Genomic DNA, 22,604 nt, shown 5'->3' with positions numbered 1-22,604 from the left:
GTGAAAATCCTAAAACGGAAGTTGCAACATTGTTGCTGGCTTCATCTTTGAGATTTCGGAGCGACACTTTGTCCGTTCATGTTTTACAGAAGTGAACACATTAAACACTGTATCCACAGATGGCTGTTAAGAGGACACTTTCCTCACTTTGTGTCTTCCGACTTGAAACTTTTTAAAGTTTCTCACTTCCTGTTGCGTGAGCGCGTGAGCTCCGAGAACAATCCCACCGGGAGTCCCTGCAGGCTCCTCCCCCCGAGGTGTCCAGGGAAACGCTAACAACTGGACGAAAGTGCGGACAGTCAATCCTCCGGTGACCGGGGACTCTGAGACCCACGCAGGCGCGTTCCTGTCCACGGGACCAAGTTTTCTTTTGATCAGGACGTTTGAGCCGCCGCTTCAAAGTGTTCACGTGCGCCCATTAGAGGATTCTTATTATGCGTCCTAAAGCCGCTTCAGCTCCACACCGACCTTCTCCTTCTTCTTCTGCAGCGGCAGCGTGAGGTAAGAGGAGCCATGTTAAAGGGAGAAGTGTCTGTAGTGTGTCCTGAACAGCCTGCATGTTGTCTCTGAGCTGTTAAATGGCTGCTGCCTGCTCACTTGTTGCTTGGTAGCCATGACATCCTCTTTCACAGCCTGCAGGGCCAAATGTGAGAACTTGTGAAGTCGTCGACAGGCCGAGGGAAACATGAAGAGAAAAATGATCCCACTCAAACTAAAGAGGACCAAGAGTCCGGGACAGGGACTCTGCAGGTCGTGTTTAGGGGATTTAAAAGGCTCAGACATCAGTTTAGAGTGGTTTAAAGGGAGGATGATAAAGAAGCAGGCGACATGTTTATAATTCTGTTTGTGTGATTGTTTTAGTCTCATAGAAGCTCCAGAGATGATCTTCCCAACATGTTGAATGAGTGAGGACCTTAAAGCTGCATGTGTGATGATCAATGTGATGATAACATGAAGAACATGAAGATAAGGACCGAGTCAATGATCAACAGCACAGACACTGTTGGAGGGTTTTTCCTCTTCTTCACATGAAAGTGGGTGGATGTGCACATGTGAGGGGAACAGTAGCCTACTAATTCATTTCCACTCATGACCTCACCCACTCCAACACGTTCAAAGGGCAGGCCTGTAAACATGGACGCCCTCCCTCTTCAGTGTTGGAACACACCCCATGGGTTTGCTCAGACGTTGCCTCAGGGAGCACATATCTCCTTCAGTCCTTCCAGGGTCGCCTGCTCTCATTCAGCGTGTGTTTAAAGAGAAGACAGATCAACATGTGATCAGAGTGGATGTCATATCTGAACAGTGTTTGTGAGCTGCATGCTGTCACAACAACAACAGAACAACACCCATGAGGAGGATATTGAATCACTGGGTGGATCATAAACCTGTAAGGAGGGAAGGTGCAGCAAATATAATGTGAGGATGCAGAACCTGTTTTATGACGGATACCACGAGGAAACGTTTTACTGAGAATGATTCATAGGAACAATCTCTACTTCAACATGTTGATAGACATGAGGAAGTACATTTACCTGATTACTGCAGTTAAAGGTCCAGTTAGTCAGACATGATGATCAGACATGAAAGAAACGTGCAGCAGCCAGTATGTCCTCCTTCTGACTTTAGATTCTGCTCCTGAAGGGTCTGGATTTGATTGGACCAGAGAAGGTAGGCGGGGCTTTGAAGAGAGAGGTTTACAGACCCATGCAGAGCTGGCTAAACACTGAAGCTACAGTGTCCACCACATGAAGAGCTGGCTAAACACTGAAGCTACAGTGTCCACCACATGCAGAGCTGGCTAAACACTGAAGCTACAGTGTCCACCACATGAAGAGCTGGCTAAACACTGAAGCTACAGTGTCCACCACATGCAGAGCTGGCTAAACACTGAAGCTACAGTGTCCACCACATGCAGAGCTGGCTAAACACTGAAGCTACAGTGTCCACCACATGCAGAGCTGTGTGAGAGGAGGGGCGGAGCCAGCTCTCTGTGATGATTAGAGTTTAGACTGCAGTACTCATTTTAAACACTAGGGGGCGGAGCTACAGACTGCTCCTTTAAGTTGATTATCTGCTCATCATGATTTTGTAGTAGTTCTTTTATTTTGGAGGTGTAAATCTGTAACTTCCTGTGTGACTGACTGCACTCGTAACTGAAGACAGAATCTGACCAGGAGGATCCAAACTCTGACTCAAGTCTTGAAGGTGTGTACTTTGTCCAGCACGGCCCTCGTAAAAACGTCTGGACTCCTCGCCGCCGCCTTGTTTTTTTACAATGATCCGTTTCTCTTACTGTCACTGAGACGTCGTCCAGTCAGCGTTGACTCAGCGTATCTGACTCGGGGCAGCTTAGTCACCCTCCTTCTGTGTTCCTCCCTGAGGACGCGCTCCTCTGTTCTTTACATCAGAGTCTTCCCCGTCCTCGTGTCAGACCGTGCAGAGGAGGTGACCGTGTGGCTGCATCATCTCAAATCTTTAACTCTAAAAAATGAAGGCTCCATCATGGCTGCACAGACTCAAACACTCTAAACCTACAAGTACAGTTCACTATTAATTATTGATTACCCCCCCTTTTCTATGAACTGTGATCGGTCCATACATCTGTATGCTGATTGGTCAAACCCAAGCAAGCAGTTTTTCTGCAGCAGGCTAACCGACCCTTCTGGAACAGTTTCCTTGTCAGAGTCGTCGGGTCGTGTCTGTCACACACGTGCAGTTAGCTTCAGCGCCACAGACGAATGAAAGAGGAGGTTCAGGGTTCTGAAGATCATCACGAGGATTCTGCTGGCTCCCAGCTGAGACTCCACAAAGCCCGTCATGAAGGAGCAGGATGAGCGCAGTGTAATCACAGGTACAGCTTCACCATGCGGCGCTCTCTCTTTTGTTTGGCCGCTGACTTCCCTGCAGAGATTCACAAAACAGCCTTGACTTAGTTTTTGTTAAGTCTGGAGTCCCTGGAATCCTCTCAGCACGCCAAACAGCGCCGCACTCATTGTTCCAAAACAGCGGACCTTTCTGCATGTTTGGTGTCCACTCCCCTTTTCTCCGGGAGATGATCAGAGCAGACTTGGTGCTTCAAGCTGTTCCAGCCTCTGTGTTATCATGAAGTCAGTGTTAATAACAGTCACACTCTTCAGTGGGCAGCAGGTCGACGGGAGCGTGCTGCCAAAGACCAAGGAAGGGCAGGTCGGTACGTTAGGAATATCTTTAAGGAACTTTCTGGGTCATTGATTGGATAAGAGCGCTGAAGACAGAGACAGGAAGTCCCACCTGAGGTCGGATCAGGACCCACAGACACTGCAGCGAGGACTACAGCCTCTGTACATGCCCCGTACCTCCAACTCCCCTCCTGGAGTAGCTGACGGAACCGATCCGATTTAGTATCAGCACCGGGTCCGATGGTTGACGTAATGTACGTATGGGATATCGAGTGACGGGGAAGATCTACGTCACAGATCAAGAAATGTTTGAGCTCTTTACTACAGCCTTGTGTCGCCTTACACATGATACCAACAACAACATTATTAGTGATTATATAAAACTATCAGCATCTGTTCACATCTCTCAGAACTGAAGTGGGTCGGCCTCAGTTGGACCCCTCAGGCGGCCTTTCAGTCCACCTCTCCGCTCCAGACACTCTAAATGTCCTGTTTGCTTTTCATTCACACACCTCACTGTGAGTGAGAGTCACAGTTCTCCTCATGGGCCGACCTGAAGCTTTGTGTGCAGACCCTCCAGGAAGCAGTCCCAAAACAAACAGCAGCTCAAATACAAGCGTGCAAATAGAAACCTGCAGAAACTGGACGGTCAGGACAGAGCGGGATATTTACTGTCAGCTTCAAATTGTCCTCGTGTGTCCGAGCTCAAATCAGATCTCCGTCTGTCTCCAGCAGAAGTTTCCTCCCTCAGGTTAGAACAGACTGATGGGCTCAGACGCAGAGTGATGGCGTCCACGGCTCCGTTTATTAAAACAATCTCCTTTAACAACAACGGGAAGCACGCACGCTGAGAAAGACCTACACTGAACTTTATTGATCCCTTTGGGAGCTTTCCAGCAGCATATGAGACACAAATACAAATCAAATGTATCAGGTAACAATATAAAGAATAAGGTCAAACACTCTCCATTGGGGGGGGAAAAGCAAAATATACAAAATATGGCTTAAAACAATGATTATTATTGTTGTGATTATTGCACTTGGGGTGAGAAAGCGATCATAGTGGCGAGTTCATATTTGTCTGTATCGGTCTCAGCTCACGCGCAGCAGTGACATCAGGATCTCATATTTATGATGAGTCTCATTAGTTTATTTTCTTTGGTGACTGTGATGCTGTATTATCCAGCCACTGGCGTGATAACATGGAGCAGGCCGCTTCAGGTCAGAGCGGTGAGACGGGCTGATACCATCTGACTCACCGTGTCCATATAGCATGTGTTTTTGAGCTTCAGTGCACATACAGCCATCTGCTGCCTCTGCAGGACCATTTGAAACCTCTCACATGGACGACACTTGAGTCGCTGTTCAAAATAAGAAACTCCAGCAGGTCTGCTGACAAATCTCATTTCCCAGTCAGACGTTTCCAAACACACAGTCTCTCCTGAGCTGCTGAGATCTTCCTGACTGATGCTCTTTCTTCTTTTTCATCAGATGTTAGAAATAAGGGATGAACATAGTGACATAGATGTTTCCCCACCTAATTAACAGGGATGTTGTGGTTCAGAGTGAGCATGTAGACCCTCTTAGGTAAAGACCCCCCGTGTTAAAGTCTGACTCATATTAAATCTCTTCATGTTCATGATCTGTCTCTAGATGTCAAATTAAATGTGTATAACGTGTCCTAACGGCACGGTGTCCTGCACTACTTATCAGAAAATGTGTGCTCAAACAGGCCGTTTGGAGATGTCCCCTTCATGACATCACAAAGGGCAGTAGCCCCTCCCCCAGGTGGGTGACACTCCCACAGCTAGGTGTTTGTTCTGCCCTCTGAGTCTGCCTTCTCACCGTAAACAATAGGACATGGAGCCAGAAAGCAGCGAGTACACCCGAGCCCTTCCAGGGAGGGGGCGTGGTCAGACACAGCTCATTTACATATTTAAAGCTACAGACACAGAAACAGCCTGTTCTGAGCAGGGCTGAAATAGAGGGGTTTATAGACATGATCAAATACAGGATCAGAGTGGATTTACAACAACACACTTCACACACATGATGAAGAGGAGCGAGGACACTGATTTCACCTGAATAAGAGGAGGAGGTCATGTGACCTTTAAAGGTCCACGCATCATCTCAGCCTCCAAAATATTAAACTGAATTATCCGCTAAAGAAATGCAGCGAATCAATGGACTTAATTCATTTTGAATGGGAATGATTTTTGCAGCCTCGGCATGTTGTTGTTGCAGACTTTATTTAGCACTCTGTTCTCTGCACATCAGGCCGCTTCCAGTCGATGTGTTCTGCAGGCAGAGAGACATGAATATATGACAATAATTAGCAGTCGTCTCTGTTAATGTTCAGCAGATGTTTCCCTGGAATGAATGGCTGGAGGTTGAGCAGCTGTTGACCATGCTGTCTCGTGCATTTTTACATCAACTCAGACACAGTTCTCAGCTCTGTGTATTATCTCAGTGACACGCTGATTATTTGATCACTCTGACTGATACACAGATTGGACTACGGTATATTTTCCCGTGCTTTAAACTAAGATCCTTTTTTAAGACGGGAAGGTAACAGCAGACACCTGACCTGCGGCCTGCAGGCTCCGCCCCTCCCCTCTGACATCAGGGCTTTGATCTGCCTACTGTCTGTGTTAGCACAAAGCCAAATTTAGCTCGGTGTAATCAGTGTGGTGAGCGCTCGCACGGCCTGCTGTGGATACCTGCTTAGTATAAACACACCTGCTCTCTCTCTGAAGGACTTAGGATGAGTCGAGCGTGCACCTGAAGGAGTCCACGTACGAGCCGCTGGGTAAGGCTCCTGTTGATGCTTAAACAACAGAAGAGTAAGGGCTTCTGGTTTGTGATGAAGAGAGTTTCCTCAGATGTGTGAGGTCACGCTTTGATTTGGAAGCTTTTCGTCTGTGCTTTGATTATTTTCTCAAGGGGCAAAGTATGAGAGTGAGGCAGCTCCTGTGCTTAGCAACACCTGGCTGAACACGCTTCATGCTTTTAATAACAACAGGTGTGCAGGGGAGTGGTGCATCACAGCCTTCTGTGTGGGCTCTGTTTATGACAGTACACATTTCAAGGATGCACCTATTATACCCTCCCCTCTTTAAAGGAAGCAGCTACGCATGTTGAATAAACACATGCATGATATTTATCACCTTGAATGTTTACTGTGTGCAACTTTTCCTCAAACGTTCGTGGAGAAGGTGGCGAGTTGTTGTGAAGCGTTTGAAGAGCGATCTGCTGATCTGGACGTGTGATTAAGGAGCGCTGGCCCTTTAAATAATATGAAGCACGTGTCAGATGTGCTTAAGTGATAAGACAGGATCTTCCATTGGGTATATGTGCGGTTTAATCTCATACTTACAGTACGGTAATGTTCTTAAACTAGTCGTAGTTACATCAGTATTTGTTCATCTGTGGGGGAAGTCAGGAGAAGGAGGTCGCCCCTCAGATCCTCGTCATGACGCTCAGCAGGGTGGGAACACATGATTTGATATCAGGCCCTTCTCTGTCAGGGACGTGTGAAGGGACATTGATTATCTGTTATTGATGTGTGTGTTCCTCATGTCACAGTCGTGGAAATCCCCTGGTGTCCTGTCACTGTTAGTGGAGATGATGAAGGAAGTGAGGAGCTGGTGAAGCATCACTTCCCTAAACCCACTGGTTTAAAGTTTCTCTCTGGTTGCTTCTCTAAAAGGCTGCTGTCTGTGTTGTTGAAGGATTTGGACAGAAGTAGAGCGTGGGTCGCTGTGAGTCAGAGTCACACTGGAGAGACCCTGGAGAGGTCATGATCAGACCTGCAGTGTCATTCACTCCAGTATCAGCTGACCTCTGACCTTTAACCAGCTGCCACACTGTCCACATGCACCTTTCATTACATATGGATGTGTTGGACTTCAGGTCCATTTGTAACCTGATGACACGTCACCAGACAATAAACATGATTCCTGCAGCAGGAGGGGAAAGCTAATCTGATCACACCTGCTGGGAGTTTGTCTTGATCTGGATTCTTCAGGCTAAACCACTTAGGTCCTGAACCAGACTCCCAGCCACTTTCCTTTTCTCTGATGGATCCCTGTCCCTCCCGCTGTCCCTCCCTCTGCCTCGTCCCTCCCTCTGTCCCTCTGCCTCGTCCCTCCCTCTGCCTCTGTCCCTCTGCCTCATCCCTCTGTCCGTCCCTCTGTCCCTCCCTCTGTCCCTCTGCCTCGTCTCTCAGTCCCTCTGCCTCGTCCTTCTGTCCCTCTGCCTCGTCCCTCCCTCTGTCTCTGCCTCATCCCTCTGTCTCTGCCTCGTCCTTCTGTCCCTCTGCCTCGTCCCTCTGTCCCTCCCTCTGTCTCTGCCTCGTCCCTCTGTCTCTGCCTCGTCCTTCTGTCCCTCTGCCTCGTCCCTCTGTCCCTCCCTCTGTCCCTCTGCCTCGTCCCTCTGTCCCTCCCTCTGTCCCTCTGCCTCGTCCCTCTGTCCCTCCCTCTGTCCCTCTGCCTCGTCCCTCTGTCCCTCTGCCTCGTCCCTCTGTCCCTCCCTCTGTCCCTCTGTCCTTATTTGTCTCGTGTCTTTGTTACAGCCTGTCTCTTATTTTACCCTGGGGGTGGAGTGAGTAATTGATCGATCGATCATGTGTAAATAAGTTGATGTCACCTTGGCCCCGCCCCTCGTGGTGCTGTGAGGAGTTTATTGTGTAGAACAGACGGGCAGAGGGTCACATGGGTTTTTCCCGCTGAGGTTTGGAGCCGTTTTAAGAAGATTTAACCAGAACGTCTAAAAGTGTCTCTGATGTGGTCGCCATGCCGACAGCAGAGCAGCTGTTAATAAGTTTGACATTATAGGAAACATGTTTGTGTCGTTCACCTCAGTCCAGACCGCTCGGCCCTGGTCCGCTCAGTCCAGACCGCTCGGGCCTGGTCCGCTCAGTCCAGACCGCTCGGGCCTGGTCCGCTCAGTCCAGGGGGACCAGAACTTTGGTTTGGGAAACAGCGACCCTCCGCTTCCCACACCAAACATTTTGTCCCGGTGCGGACCAAATGTGGACATTTTTCTGCTAGCTGGAGAGGTGCCAAACCACTTCCTGAGCACTGCCGGGGTGCCCTTGACCAACGCATTGAGAGAGAAGCTCTCAGGAGGCTGCAGACATCCAACATGGCCGACGCTATAATGATGATGTAATCAGTCCGCTGACTGATGGCCTGAGAAATCCAGATAAATATACAGCATGAACCACAGTCCCACTGCTCACGTACCTTTGAGCAATAACCTTCAGCAGGTAGCTTAGCTTAGAGTAGAACTCCTTTATTTGATATATAAACACAGTTCAAACAGGCGAGGGAGGAGTGACCTTCTCGTGTCTCAGCCCGTTGGACACGCTGTCCCTTTAAAGGCGTCCACAGAGCACCTCGTGGCTGCATGGTGGAGATGAAGGGGGAGGGGGGCGGCGTGGAACCTGGGGAGGAGCGCAGGCCCTGATTACAGGCCAGCCCCCGGTGAGCCCCACAATAAGATAATGCTATCTTGGCCCACAGGTATTTGCTTTCAGTGGAGGGGGTAATAACTGTCACCAAACACTGAGGAGCGCTTTCATCCCGGCCTCGGCCTGCTCGCACCGCCATTGTGAGCAGCCTGTGCACAGAGGCGGCTTTTGTGTGGCAGGGTGAGGTCACATCAGCAGCTCGGCCTCATATCTGTCCTGAGGGACAAAAGGAGGGTTTGATTCAATCAAAGAGCCATGACTATCTAAATAGAAGTCAACATGGTGTGTCCCAGTCACGGAGGAGGTGACGTGGTCCTGACTCATTTAGCCGTGCTTCAGGAGAGCTGAGAGTAAACAGTCAACCTGCTGGGGGAGCCTGTTAAACACACGACGTTCTGCACGCTGCTGCAGCTGTTCCTGAGCCATGAGGTCGGCTCTTTTTACTGTCCAACCTGTTTGAGACAGAAAAGACAAAGTGGCGTCTTCAGTCTGTTTTTCTGCAGCAGGTTGAAGTCGTTGAGATATGGAAGGACATATCATAAGAGGAGTTCATGCACACTGTGCCGTGTGGACAGCTGGCAGGAGCTGCACTTTGACTCCATGAATGTTGGGTGACTGGGACTTCAGGTCTCCTCTTAATCTTATTTTAGTTTTCATTCTGCAACCATGACAACCTTAGGTTTGACCCTAAGATCAGTAATCTACCCTGAGACCAGGACCCTGCTCTCTCTGAGAGACTGGAGTCATGTCTCTCTGAGAGACCAGAGTCATGTCTCTCTGAGAGACCGGAGTCCTTCCTCTCTGAGAGTCTGAGAGACCAGGGTCCTGTATCTCTTTGAGACCAGGGTCCTGTTTCTCTGAGAGACCGGAGTCCTTCCTCTCTGAGAGTCTGAGAGACCAGAGTCCTGTCTCTCTGAGAGACCGGAGTCCTGTCTCTCTGAGAGACCGGAGTCCTGCCTCTCTGGGGTCTGGAGTCTCTCTGAGGGTCTGGAGCCTCTCTGAGAGTCTGGAGACTCTCTGAGAGTCTGGAGACTCTCTGAGAGTCTGGAGCCTCTCTGAGGGTCTGGGGCCTCTCTCAGGGTCTGGAGCCTCTCTCAGGGTCTGGAGCCTCTCTGAGGGTCTGGAGTCTCTCTGAGGGTCTGGGGCCTCTCTGAGCGTCTGGAGCCTCTCTGAGCGTCTGGAGCCTCTCTGAGGGTCTGGAGTCTCTCTGAGAGTCTGGAGCCTCTCTGAGGGTCTGGAGCCTCTCTGAGGGTCTGGAGTCTCTCTGAGGGTCTGGAGCCTCTCTGAGGGTCTGGAGTCTCTCTGAGGGTCTGGAGTCTCTCTGAGGGTCTGGAGCCTCTCTGAGGGTGGGTCTTCCAGGCTGGATCCAGGTGAGTCCCTGATGGCGGTGGTTGTAGACATGTCCCCGTGTGATAATGAGCCTGTAAATGAATTAAAGAGCGATGCCATGCAGCGTCGGGCAGCTGAGTCCACGATGGTTGTAGGGCGGACTCAGGTTCACCACACAGATATGATGCTGTGACGTGAGGAGGGGTCAACTGAGGTCAAAATACCAAGACATGGAGAACAGTCGGAACATTCTGGACGTTTTCAGGAGTTCACAGCTCTGTGTCCCTTTCTTTACCCCACTGTGACATTTACCTGTCTCTGTCCACCCAGGATCATTGAATCCTGTTCCAGTCCAATAACGACCATCTCTCTCCTCCCGAGAGACGCCTCCTCAAACACACACGCACACGCACACGCACACACACGCACACGCGCCGGGCTGCGTGTGACGTGCTCAGTGTTGGGTGGCGTGCTGAAGGCTCCGTCAGTGTGTGGGAATCGTGAGCAGGTCGTCACAGGGTGGAGGAGGCGGCCTGATTAATGACTGCTGAAGCTAATCCTATTCATCCTTCCATTCACGCTGCAGTCACATGGCTATTATGGCTTATTCTGATAGCCTGGGGACCTGCGGACGCCATAACACGTCCATTCACAGCCGGCGCTCTGTAAATCCCCACGCCTTTCACGGCGATGAGGGGCTTTTTGTCTCCTGATGTACGGGGCCTCCTGCACACTCGGAGGAAGGAGCTCAGCTGAAGGCTGGCTGCGCCCGCTGTTTGAGGTGGAGTTAATGGCTTGTGTAATCTCTATAAGCAGGTGTCGGGTGGCCGAGGGGTGAGCTTAAGGGAAGTGATGTTTCAAGGTTCTTCTGTTTCCACTGCAGGGAAACATGGAGACCATGCACACATTGTTTTTACAGGATTCAAATAAAGCGTGAGAAAGAAAAGCATGTTGCCGTGTGAGGATAACGCTGCTGGCATGTCACCTGACCCATTAACCAAGGTCCAGACCAGCAGGGGATCATGCTGCGCCATGCTGTAGAACTGTGGGCCCCGTACTGGACCAGTGTCAGGTCACATGGATCCAGAGGACCAGGGTCCAGGTCCAGATTTGTTCTCTGTTGGGAGCTCATGTTTTTACTTCAGACAGGATAACTAGCTTAGCATGCGAGTAACCAGGGCTCGCTGGTACAGCTGGACGCAGCTGTACCAGCGAGCCCCCCCCCCCCCTCGCCTGTGTCTGTCAGAGTCTGCAGACTGCTGCAGTGTGGAGGATGTGAAGCAGAGAGGGAGCCGATAAAGGGCAAAGCGTCCCTCTGTGAATAAATGTTATCAACTCCGTCCTCGACTGTGAAAACTGCGAGCGGAGTGACGCCTCGACTTCCTCAAATATTTTCTCATTATGCAACAGGTGAGGTCACCGGCTGGTCAGAAAGAGACGTGAGGCTGAACACCTGCTGCAGCAGCCAACAAACGCACAGAGAGGAGAGGAAGCATGTCGGCGACTTGATGTCATGCATGTGCTGAAAGAAGCTGGTCACTTAAGGCAAGAGGATCAGACTCCAGAGTATTATTAGCGCTCCTGATTATCCCCTTACCTGATCCGCCTAATGCTCCCTGCAGCCTCTTTATTGAGCAGAAAGAGGTCTGGATGGGTCTGCAGCACTGAGTCCAGTCCTGCATCCTGTGCTGGACTCATTAGGTCCTGGCCTTTTGTCCCCCCGCTGTGTGTTCATGTGATTAATGCACTGCTGACCACGGAGGACCGGTTCTCGTGCCAGGGAACAGCAGACAAAAGAAAACTGTCTCTGTGAATAAGCAGAGAGAATGCGAGCCCCGGCCCCCGGACTCACTGATGAACGCGGGGCGGACCCGTGTGTCTCCAAGACAGTTCAGCAGAAAGGTTTCCAATCCGTCTTTAGCTTCCGTACGTTTGTTTGGATGTAATTACACACCCGCTGCTTCTGACCCCGTGCCCAGAAAACGGCTTTGAGTTGAGCGTCCCAGACGAGGAGTGAACATGAGTCTGTAAATCCTGTTAGCTGATCTTCCCGTCATAAAGCAGAGAATGTTTTTACTGATTCACTGTGTGTGTGTGTGTGTGTGTGTGTGTGTGTGTGTGTGTGTGTGTGTGTGTGTGTGTGTGTGTGTGTGTGTGTGTGTGTGTGTGTGTGTGTGTGTGTGTGTGTGTGTGTGTGTGTGTGTGTGTGTGTGTGTGTGTGTGTGTGTGTGTGTGTGTGTGTGTGTGTGTGTGTGTGTGTGTGTGTGTGTGTGTGTTGACTTTATTCATCGAGCCCGTTCTGGCCGGTCTTTGCTGGATGCAAACTGCTTTGATTTGTTTTTTTATGCAGCTTTGTGTCCTTGTTATGACTCCGCCCACCCCTAGGGGGCGTGGCCAACCGTTTTAATAAGTGTTAGGAGAAGGCAATAACTTGCACAGTCAGCTCCTTTTAAAGGTGATGAGAGGTTGTTTAGGTTGATCATGGACGGCTCCACCCATCACATCTGTGTTAATCGTCATAATGGAACAAAGTGTTAACCTTGACTTTATTCTTCTTTCACAGAGTCCGGGGACATGAAGCTCAACCCTCAGCAAGCTCCATTATACGTAAGTATCAGCAAGTGCATGCACTTTCTCTCCCCTTCACTCGCCCGCCCACTCAGGTGTTTCCTCTCCTGCCTGTGAAGGTGTGCATAATGTGCCTGAAGGTGTGTTTGTCGCACCTGTCAGGGTGGAACTCCTCAGTAGTACGGGACACGCCGTCAGGTGACCTCGTGTCATTCCTGGAACGGCTCCAACAGAACCAGTCTGATGAACTGGGAGGATGCTGGTGCAGACGCATCGCCACACTGCATGCTGGGTAGCAGGACAGTAAAGCTGCTGATCGACTGACTCTGCTCCACTGTGCATCATGCTCCATCACCCTGATCAGTCAGAGCTGCAGGCGGGGGCGACAGGATCAGCAACAAGTCCACAGAGATCAAATATCAAAGCTCCTCACATCGGCTTTAAAGACCGAGTCAGCAGCTAGTCCCTTCAAAATAAAACTCAGTCTTCTCCTGAAGTGAAGCTGCTCCATTGTCCCTTCAGAATAAAACTCAGTCTTCTCCTGAAGTGAAGCTGCCCCATTGTCCCTTCAAAATAAAACTGTCTTCTCCTGAAGTGAAGCTGCCCCATTGTCCCTTCAAAATAAAACTCCGTCTTCTCCTGAAGTGAAGCTGCTCCATTGTCCCTTCAAAATAAAACTCAGTCTTCTCCTGAAGTGAAGCTGCCCCATTGTCCCTTCAAAATAAAACTCTGTCTTCTCCTGAAGTGAAGCTGCTCCATTGTCCCTTCAGAATAAAACTCAGTCTTCTCCTGAAGTGACGCTGCCCCATTGTCCCTTCAAAATAAAACTCAGTCTCCTCCCAAATTGAAGCTGCTCCATTGTCCCTTCAAAATAAAACTGTCCTCTCCTAAATTGAAGCTGCTCCATTGTCCCTTCAAAATAAAAGTCAGTCATCTCCTAAAGTGAAGCTGCCCCATTGTCCCTTCAGAATAAAACTCAGTCTTCTCCTGAAGTGAAGCTGCCCCATTGTCCCTTCAAAATAAAACTGTCTTCTCCTGAAGTGAAGCTGCCCCATTGTCCCTTCAAAATAAAACTCTGTCTTCTCCTGAAGTGAAGCTGCTCCATTGTCCCTTCAAAATAAAACTCAGTCTTCTCCTGAAGTGAAGCTGCTCCATTGTCCCTTCAGAATAAAACTCAGTCTTCTCCTGAAGTGAAGCTGCCCCATTGTCCCTTCAAAATAAAACTGTCTTCTCCTGAAGTGAAGCTGCCCCATTGTCCCTTCAAAATAAAACTCCGTCTTCTCCTGAAGTGAAGCTGCTCCATTGTCCCTTCAAAATAAAAGTCAGTCATCTCCTAAAGTGAAGCTGGGAGAAGCTCTTCTTAAACAGGATGAATTATTTGCGGTTCCATGAAATCATGGAAATGTAACTTGTGATGAATTCACGTGTCAAAGGCTGTCACGTTGCAGAGACAGTTGATGTTCTTTAGAGTACCGTTCAGGGTGTCCTCTTAGTTTATTGTTCTGGGACGTGAGTGAGGGAGACACCTGGGTGGGCGTCCAGCATCAGAGCCGGGTGAGGGGTTTCAGGTAAAGGGGGGTCCTGCTGGTCCCTGAGTCCCTCTCAGATAACTGACCTCCCCTCAGCGTCGTGTGGTCGAGCTTATCTGAGCAGCTCGTCTTAGTCTGTGTCTCAGGTGAGGGGGCCACTTCTACATGAAGGCTTTGCTTTGTGGCTTGTGTTCCCGGTTTTCATGGAGGCGGAGCTTATAGTGCAGCTCTGTGAACCTGACGACCCCGACAAACAGACGTCATCACGAGCCGTCTCACCCTCACAATGAAGAAAGCCTTCATTCTGTCAGCTGGAGAGAGAGCCATCTTAAGGAACACAGGAGTTATTTTAATACTGACCGAGTCTACATGGACCTGAGTGTCCCGGTTCTGGGTCTGATCATATTCAGGATCTGGTGTCTCTCTGGACTCAGAGAAACCTGGTTCTTCATGTCCTGACATGATAAAGACTCCTGCTTTGTGATCACTGCATCCTATCTGTGGTGTTTATCTTTTACAACCTGCTGTGATTTAGAACTCGGAGAAACATGGCGTTGTTGATGTGTCATCGAGAAAGACAAAACACCATGTCTTACCTCCATGGAGTCCCCCTCCCCCCTGTCAGACGTTCACACATTAACCACCCAGACAACCTTATCTGTGGTTTACAGTCGGACTCTTCAGAAGACCCGGGCGGGTCATCATCATTAGACTCAGAGGAGTTCAGCAGTCTGCTCCTTGGTGTAGGACAGACTCTAAACATGCACAGTGACTGAAGGAGGCGCTTTGGATGTCCACACTTCCACATGTCAGAAACAAGCAGGAAGTCAAAGTTGAAGGCTTGGCTTATCTGGCTGTGTGACGTTTGGTGTGGCGATTACTCTAAATGAGGAAGTATTGTGAAAAGAGGCTGAGTGGGCTCCAGAGAGGAAGAAGGAAAGGTGACATGTTGTGAAAAGAGGCTGAGTGGGCTTCGGAGAGGAAGAAGGAAAGGTGACGTGTTGTGAAAAGAGGCTGAGTGGGCTGCAGAGAGGAAGAAGGAAAGGTGACGTGTTGTGAAAAGAGGCTGAGTGGGCTTCGGAGAGGAAGAAGGAAAGGTGACATGTTGTGAAAAGAGGCTGAGTGGGCTTCGGAGAGGAAGAAGGAAAGGTGACATGTTGTGAAAAGAGGCTGAGTGGGCTGCAGAGAGGAAGAAGGAAAGGTGACATGTTGTGAAAAGAGGCTGAGTGGGCTGCAGAGAGGAAGAAGGAAAGGTGACGTGTTGTGAAAAGAGGCTGAGTGGGCTGCAGAGAGGAAGAAGGAAAGGTGACATGTTGTGAAAAGAGGCTGAGTGGGCTTCAGAGAGGAAGAAGGAAAGGTGACGTGTTGTGAAAAGAGGCTGAGTGGGCTTCGGAGAGGAAGAAGGAAAGGTGACATGTTGTGAAAAGAGGCTGAGTGGGCTGCAGAGAGGAAGAAGGAAAGGTGACATGTTGTGAAAAGAGGCTGAGTGGGCTGCAGAGAGGAAGAAGGAAAGGTGACATGTTGTGAAAAGAGGCTGAGTGGGCTGCAGAGAGGAAGAAGGAAAGGTGACATGTTGTGAAAAGAGGCTGAGTGGGCTGCAGAGAGGAAGAAGGAAAGGTGACGTGTTGTGAAAAGAGGCTGAGTGGGCTTCGGAGAGGAAGAAGGAAAGGTGACATGTTGTGAAAAGACAGACATGTGGAAGGTGTGTCTAATAACAGAGAGGACATGTGTGGTTCTGAGTGTAAACATGCTATTTACATTCCTGGCGTTTAGCAGACAAATGTCTTCCAATGAAATGAGCAGCTAGCATGACACAGGACTCGCACGGCGCTCTGCAGCTGAACGCACACTGACTCGTCATCGTCGCCTGTGAGTTCTGAGACGTCTACATTTATCCTGCTTTGAAGGAACAGCATCCGACCTCGACGTTGTTTGGCCGCATCCTTTGGTCACAATAACTGCAGGGAGGAGTGACCTTTGACCTTCCTTTTAGAGCAGCAGCTTTTCACAGGACATCAAATTGAAGGTTCAGTCCCTCATAGATTGTTTCTAAATGTTTCCATGCAGCAGGACTGAATGTGACGACAATCTGAGGAGGAGTTAACGTAAACTGCCTATCGCTGTAAATAAGCCAATGGTGTTTAAGCTCCACCCCCCAACACATGTAGGTTTGTAAAGCACGCAGCAACATGAGAACAGTCCACTGTGCTCGTCTGTTGTTGTTGTTGTTGTTGTTGTGCTGCTTTAAAATGGTGCACAAGTGATACTATTCAGAGACGTGTGCGGTGACGGGAGGGCGTGGCCCGTGAACAAGCATACAGTGAACCATCTCTGAACCAGCACCAGAGGCCGCCCCGGGTTCTCTTCAGGGGAAACAGCAACACACTCACATGCATATTTAAAGGGGGGGGGGGGGGGTCAAAGCCTCCAGCTGTTCTTTTGAAGCTGCCTGTTGAAGCTCCATGATTAGCAGGTCAATACCCCAGCAGGTCACTCTGTTAAGCACTTCTAACCAGCAGAGTCCAGTCTCACACTCAGATCAGACGTTAGCGCTGCTGATGACACTTTGAGACGGACTTCTTGTGCGTCTCTTCGTCTCGTTGGACCTGTGGACAGAAACGTTTGTTTGGGTTTTTGCGCGTGCGTGTTGTGAAGCTGCAACCAAACAGATGTTTCTCATCTCTGCGTCTCCGCCCCCTGCTAACACATTAGCCTCCCAACAGGCAGACAATGATCCCATTCAGAGGACTCTCTATTGTACTCTTACTGTCTCTGAACTCAAATGAATGTGACGTCATGGAGTCACAGGTTGATTACGTCCAATCAGAGAAGGGAGCTGTGGACGTGATTCTTTTCTTCATAGTGAGAATGTGGAGCTAATTTCACATGAATACATTTTCATTTCCACATGAAGTGCAAAATCACAAATGTGCAGAGGTGTCGATCAGTGTCGGTGCGACTGAACCCTGATGTCCCATCTGGACTCTGTATTAAGGATGAGTTCCTAATGGAGGGAATGTCATGCCTGCTGGCTCTCACTCATCTGCAGCTCATTTGATCCAGAGCCTGTGCTCGCCGTGTTAGCGTGGAGCCTCAGCCTGCACAGCGTCCCTCACACTGCACGTGTGTTTAGTCAGGGCTCTCAGAGACTCACCGCGGGCTGTTTCTGTCTCTGTGGCCTCTGGGCTATGTGCTCGCCTTTGAACACACTCTACCCCCTCACATTGCTCTGCAGCGGCGGCTTGCCAATCAGACACTTGCCAAGGCTGCTGGTTAGCCTCGCTGCTGTCAACGGTGCCCGCTGATCCCTCCTGTATGGAACAAGGCCTGAGGCTACCACTTTATAAGAGAGGGAGGAAGCACCTTTAACCCTGACTGTTAAACCCGCCTCGACGCCAGCCGTCACCGGCCACCTCTTCAGGCTGTTCATGTTGGGGGGAGCTGCAGCTCTGGTCAGATTGAGTGGGATGAAATGTCCCATTATCCCTCCTCGGTGTCAACAAGCTGCAGTCCTCCAGTGGAAACAGCTGAATTAGAACAGTATCCCACTTTCTGCTGCTCCTCCTCCCCCTCAGTCTGTCCTCGGATGATTCCCCCCCCAAACGCTCAACAACAAAGACAGCTGTCTCTGTAGAGAAGAGGCAGACTGTACATGGCACTGTGCAGAACTGTGACATTGAATAACACTTTCAATTAACACAATATGGCTGAGAAAAATAAGCTAACATTGATTTGAGGTTGGTGAGTGAGTTGATGACGCTCTCCTCCTCTGTGATCAGACGTCCAATCAGAGAGCTGCTCTCTTCCTGTGTGATCATGAAGGAAACCTGCTGTGTTGAAGCTTCTCTGACAACAATGCAGCAGCCAGTATGTCCTCCTTCTAACTTTAGATTCTGCTCCTGAATGCTCTGGATTTGATTGGACCAGAGAAGGTAGGCGGGGCTTTGAAGGCCGTTTTGGACGCCCTTGGGTTTGCCAGATATGAGAGCAGTTATCAGGTGAACAGGTGTTGCAGCGATGGAAGCGGGCAGTGGAACTGCTTCAGATAGAAGTGATTGTACCCGAGCTAAAAAGCCTCTGCATGTTTCTAATAAGCTCCAGCAGCAGAAAGCTGCTCAAACTAGGATCAATGTTGGAGATGAAACATGGAGAGAGGTTAGAACGCAGAAAGCTTTACAGACCCATGCAGAGCTGGCTAAACACTGAAGCTACAGTGTCCACCACATGCAGAGCTGGCTAAACACTGAAGCTACAGTGTCCACCACATGCAGAGCTGGCTAAACACTGAAGCTACAGTGTCCACCACATGCAGAGCTGGCTAAACACTGAAGCTACAGTGTCCACCACATGCAGAGCTGGCTAAACACTGAAGCTACAGTGTCTCTACATGCAGAGCTGGCTAAACACTGAAGCTACAGTGTCCACCACATGCAGAGCTGGCTAAACACTGAAGCTACAGTGTCCACCACATGCTGACCTGTGTGAGAGAGGGGACGGAGCTGTGATGATTACAGTTTAGACTGCAGTACACATTTTAAACACTAGGGGGCAGGGCACCTACTTACTGCAGGTACACTTTGATGCAGTTGGTTTCTCTTCTGTATATTTTGATTGACATGTCACCTGCAGCAGACAGCTCACCTGTGTTTGACCTGGCTTATTTTCTCCCACAGATGCAGTTTACAACAATCTCTTCTTGACATAGAAATCAGTTTGTTTTCATGTCAGACACGGAGTCGTTAAAAGCTTCCTTGAATTCCTGCTGCTGACATTGAACTTTACACTTGTCTCTGATATTTTTATGTTCTATAAAGAGGACAGATTCTCCCTCTTTTCAAACGCCCCCCCCCCCCCGTGCTCTAAATGAAACATCAGTGTTCCTGAGCTTTGGTCCAAATATAACCTGAATCAAGCAGCAGAGGAGGTTTGTGACCCTGTAGAAACCAGCTCTCTCTGAACGCTCTGTTTTGTGTGTGTGTCTCTTTAAATGCAACAAGCCCCGCCCCCTGAGTTTTCCCTGTAGACATCACTACTTTGTAGAGAGAATAAAAATGGAGGACCACAGCACCACAGTCTGGAGGTGGAGTCTATGAGAGGAGATACCAGGGGAGGGGAATCCCACTGTGACATCACAAGGGGAGCACATTAGAAACAGAGCATTTCTCTCTGTGTTGTCAGACTCCTGCAGACACAAACTAAGGATGATTTATTGACATGTTGGGGGTCAGCAGACTCTCAGGTTAATAAATGTTAAAACACACAGTAACAGTGGATTTCTCATCATGTGTCCCCTTTAACCAAATGTTTCAACTGGGTCAACTTACATTTGCATATATTTGAGACATTTGCATTTCATGTCTCCTGGCTCAACAGACTTGGTTTGTCCGATGCAAAAACAGTTAGCAGCCTTATCAGCGGACGCTTGATTTGGCTAGCAAACATGGACATAAAGAAACATGGACATGATGGACTGAGACTGAACTGAGCTCGTATAGACCGTGTAAAGTGAAGACATCTTTCAGTGTGCAGACTGAGTGACAGTCTGTAGAGACGGTAGAGGTGGCGTGCAGACAGTCTATAGAGACGGTAGAGGTGGCGTGCAGACAGTCTGTAGAGGTGGCGTGCAGACAGTCTGTAGAGGTGGCGTGCAGACAGTCTGTAGAGTGTGTACGCAGCTCTCAGTCAACAAGGTTTAATGCATTTCTTGCAGATTTTCTTGCACCATCAGAAAGTGAGCTGCTCCTCCATATGTCAGCACTCTATCTTCTAATTATTCATTATCTTTAGAGAAACTGGAGGAAAATGTTCTATTCAATCAGATGTGTTGCTGAGAGGACTTGTTAGCTGCACTGTGAATGTCACACATCTCTCAGAGTGTTTCAGGTTTGACACCCAGATATCCAATCAGTGAGCAGCTCCAGCTGTGAGGGATCATCAGCTCTCTCCTTTAATGGATGATTGTGATGAGATGGATGAGACACTGATGCACACGCTCAGATGATCTCTGTACCAGAAGAGTTTCTCGTTCACGTGTCCTCCTTCACGTCCTCAGTTACTCCACAATGTTAATGCTGTAGCAGTCTTTGCTCACTGTACTCATTGTAAGACAGATTTTTTATAAATCCATCCTGACTGTTTTTCTCTCCTCCTCCCTCTCTCTCGCTCGCCCTCTCTCTCGCTCGCCCTCTCTCTCTCTCTCTCTCTCTCTCTCTCTCTCTCTCTCTCTCTCTCTCTCTCTCTCTCTCTCTCTCTCTCTCTCTCTCTCTCTCTCTCTCTCTCTCTCTCTCTCTCTCTCCGTCTGCAGGGGCGGTGTGTTATCACGGTGCAGCTCTCTGATGAAGAGCTGGCTGGGGATGAGGAGGGTGTGGACTACTTCCTCCTGTTTGCTGGCAGCACACAGACACACCTGACGAGCACCCTAAGGAGCAGTCATGACACCCTGCAGGCGCTTTGTCCCGGTAAACACACACACACACACACACACACACACACACACACACACACAACACACACACACACACACACACACACACACACACACACACACACACACACACACACACACACACACACACACACACACACACACACAGGGCGAGTTTGGATTTCTGTTTGTCAATCAAAGAAACAAACTGATTGGACGGTTGCATCATGCCAGCCTCCTGTGACATGCAGAGATCCGTTTGACTGGTGTGAGCACGGCGATCTGGGCTCAAGCTCGATACACTTCCTCGGCACGCTTGGCCGAGGTGTGCTTTGTCCCGCTACGAGCAGAAACACGCGTACAGCTGTGTATCTGACTAACATGACTCAGCGTTTAGGGCAGAGAGAATGACGAGGTCCCGAGGACACAAAGGATACTGGCCGGACCTTTTGTGTGTGATCCAAACACTCAGACAGCGACTGGTTGATTATTACAGGCGTCATGTCGGGTGGATAACATGTCCACGTGTGCCCCTGTTTCATTCAGTCAGACAGGATACGGCGTGTTATTCAGCCCTCAGAGAAGTCAGCTGTTGTTGTAGCTGTGGAGGAAATAAATGATAAATCATCCGCCGCCCCTCTCCATGACTTTAAACTAATGATGTCATTTGGTTTTTACGGCTCATTCATCAGTTCAAGTCCTCGTATTCCTCTGAGAAGATAGAAGAACAACACGCGACACTGCAAGCATCACGCCAAAGAGGAAAAGAGACGTTACGAACGTTTTTAAAAGTATTTACAACAAACAATAAAAAAAGTTTCAATATAAAAAGACTTAAAACACTGTGTCAAAAACAAGCTAAAAAAGAGACTGACTGTTATTTTATATTGCATTATTTTTAAACTTATCCGACTTTAGTTCTTAGAGTGCTTTACCTCCTGTGTGCTTTTATTTTGAAATAAAGTAAGGCCCTTCCTGTAGTTTGAAGGTTAGGACATGAAGTTAAGCAGAGAAACAGGAAGTAGACACTGAAGACCACTTTCTACGGGGAGCCTGAAGGGACAAATAACTTCTTCTTTTTAGCAAATGCTACTTATCTGTGTTTGAAGGGTTAATAAACAGATGCACTTTCTTATAACACTAAAATAGAAGACAAAAGCGTGAAGAGCGGCGAACAGACGAGCTCCCTCCATCACTGCACAGAGGTCAGAGCGAGCCGCCTTCTGACCCAACACGAGGTCACAGGAGACGACACTCGTGTCCTTGGCTTGACCTTTGAGGAGGAGCTGAAGTGATGCCTTCACCGGGCGGCGCCTTGTTAGTCTCTCTGTGTGCACACTCCTTTCATCATTCTGAACATAAATATTCAGCCGACTGATTCAATCACGTGTGGTTAATCATTTGCAGGTAGAGGTTGATTTTTGACGGCTTGAAGGGATTAATAAGAATAATGAACATGTGTTCCATTAAGACAAATAAATTGGTATTAATTAGATGTGATTAGAAGTGTTGCGAGGCAGCGCTGTACTGCCGCTGATTCTTTCTATTTGCTGTAATTGAACTAAACTGTGAGGATGAAGTGAATCCAATGTGGTTATTTGAGGAGCTCTGCAGCAGAAACATGGCGAGAATCTCTGCTCACACGTTGGTTCTTTGACCAGACACAACAGACTCTGCGTTCCTTCAGGGTTTCACATGTTTATTCCATGAGAGGGGGAAAGGGATGTTAGCAGATCACAAAATCAGTCGTCATCATCTTTTCAGAACCAACAAACACAACATGCAGCCGGATGAACCAAATGAGGATTCTTCTCTTGTCAGGCTCCGACAGAGTTAAAGCTCACATCTCCTCCTCTTCAGTATCAGAGCTCCTCTTCATCATGTGTGTGAAGTGTGTTGTTGTAAATCCACTCTGATCCTGTATTTGATCATGTCTATAAACCCCTCTATTTCAGCCCTGCTTACAACAGGCTGTTTCTGTGTCTGTAGCTTTAAATATGTAAATGAGCTGTGTCTGGCCACGCCCCCTCTCTGGAAGGGCTCGGGTGTACTCGCTGCTTTCTGGCTCCATGTCCTATTGTTTACGGTGAGAAGGCAGACTCAGAGGGCAGAACAAACAC

At 49.0% G+C, this 22,604-nt stretch overlaps 1 protein-coding gene across 6 annotated transcripts in view; it reads left to right on the top strand.

Moving 5' to 3' along the window:
• The first annotated feature begins 109 nt into the window (after nt 1-109).
• akap13 (A-kinase anchoring protein 13) overlaps nt 110-22,604 on the top strand; it is a 94,680-nt gene continuing 72,185 nt past the window's right edge. For 4 of the 6 annotated variants that reach the window (XM_079339235.1, XM_079339233.1, XM_079339234.1 and 1 more), the window contains exons 1-3: nt 110-501; nt 12,527-12,570; nt 20,365-20,518. In XM_079339235.1, the coding sequence (XP_079195361.1) occupies nt 12,538-12,570; nt 20,365-20,518 (187 nt within the window). In that variant the 5' untranslated portion in view covers nt 110-501; nt 12,527-12,537. Of the gene's footprint in view, nt 502-3,822; nt 3,913-5,861; nt 5,971-12,526; nt 12,571-20,364; nt 20,519-22,604 lie in introns of those variants that run through there. The other 2 variants (XM_079339232.1, XM_079339231.1) reach the window with 2 other exon arrangements.

Source organism: Symphodus melops (genome assembly GCF_947650265.1).
Source record: "Symphodus melops genome assembly, chromosome: 3".
Lineage (NCBI taxonomy): Eukaryota > Metazoa > Chordata > Actinopteri > Labriformes > Labridae > Symphodus > Symphodus melops.
This window is presented reverse-complemented; position numbering and strand designations above follow the sequence as displayed.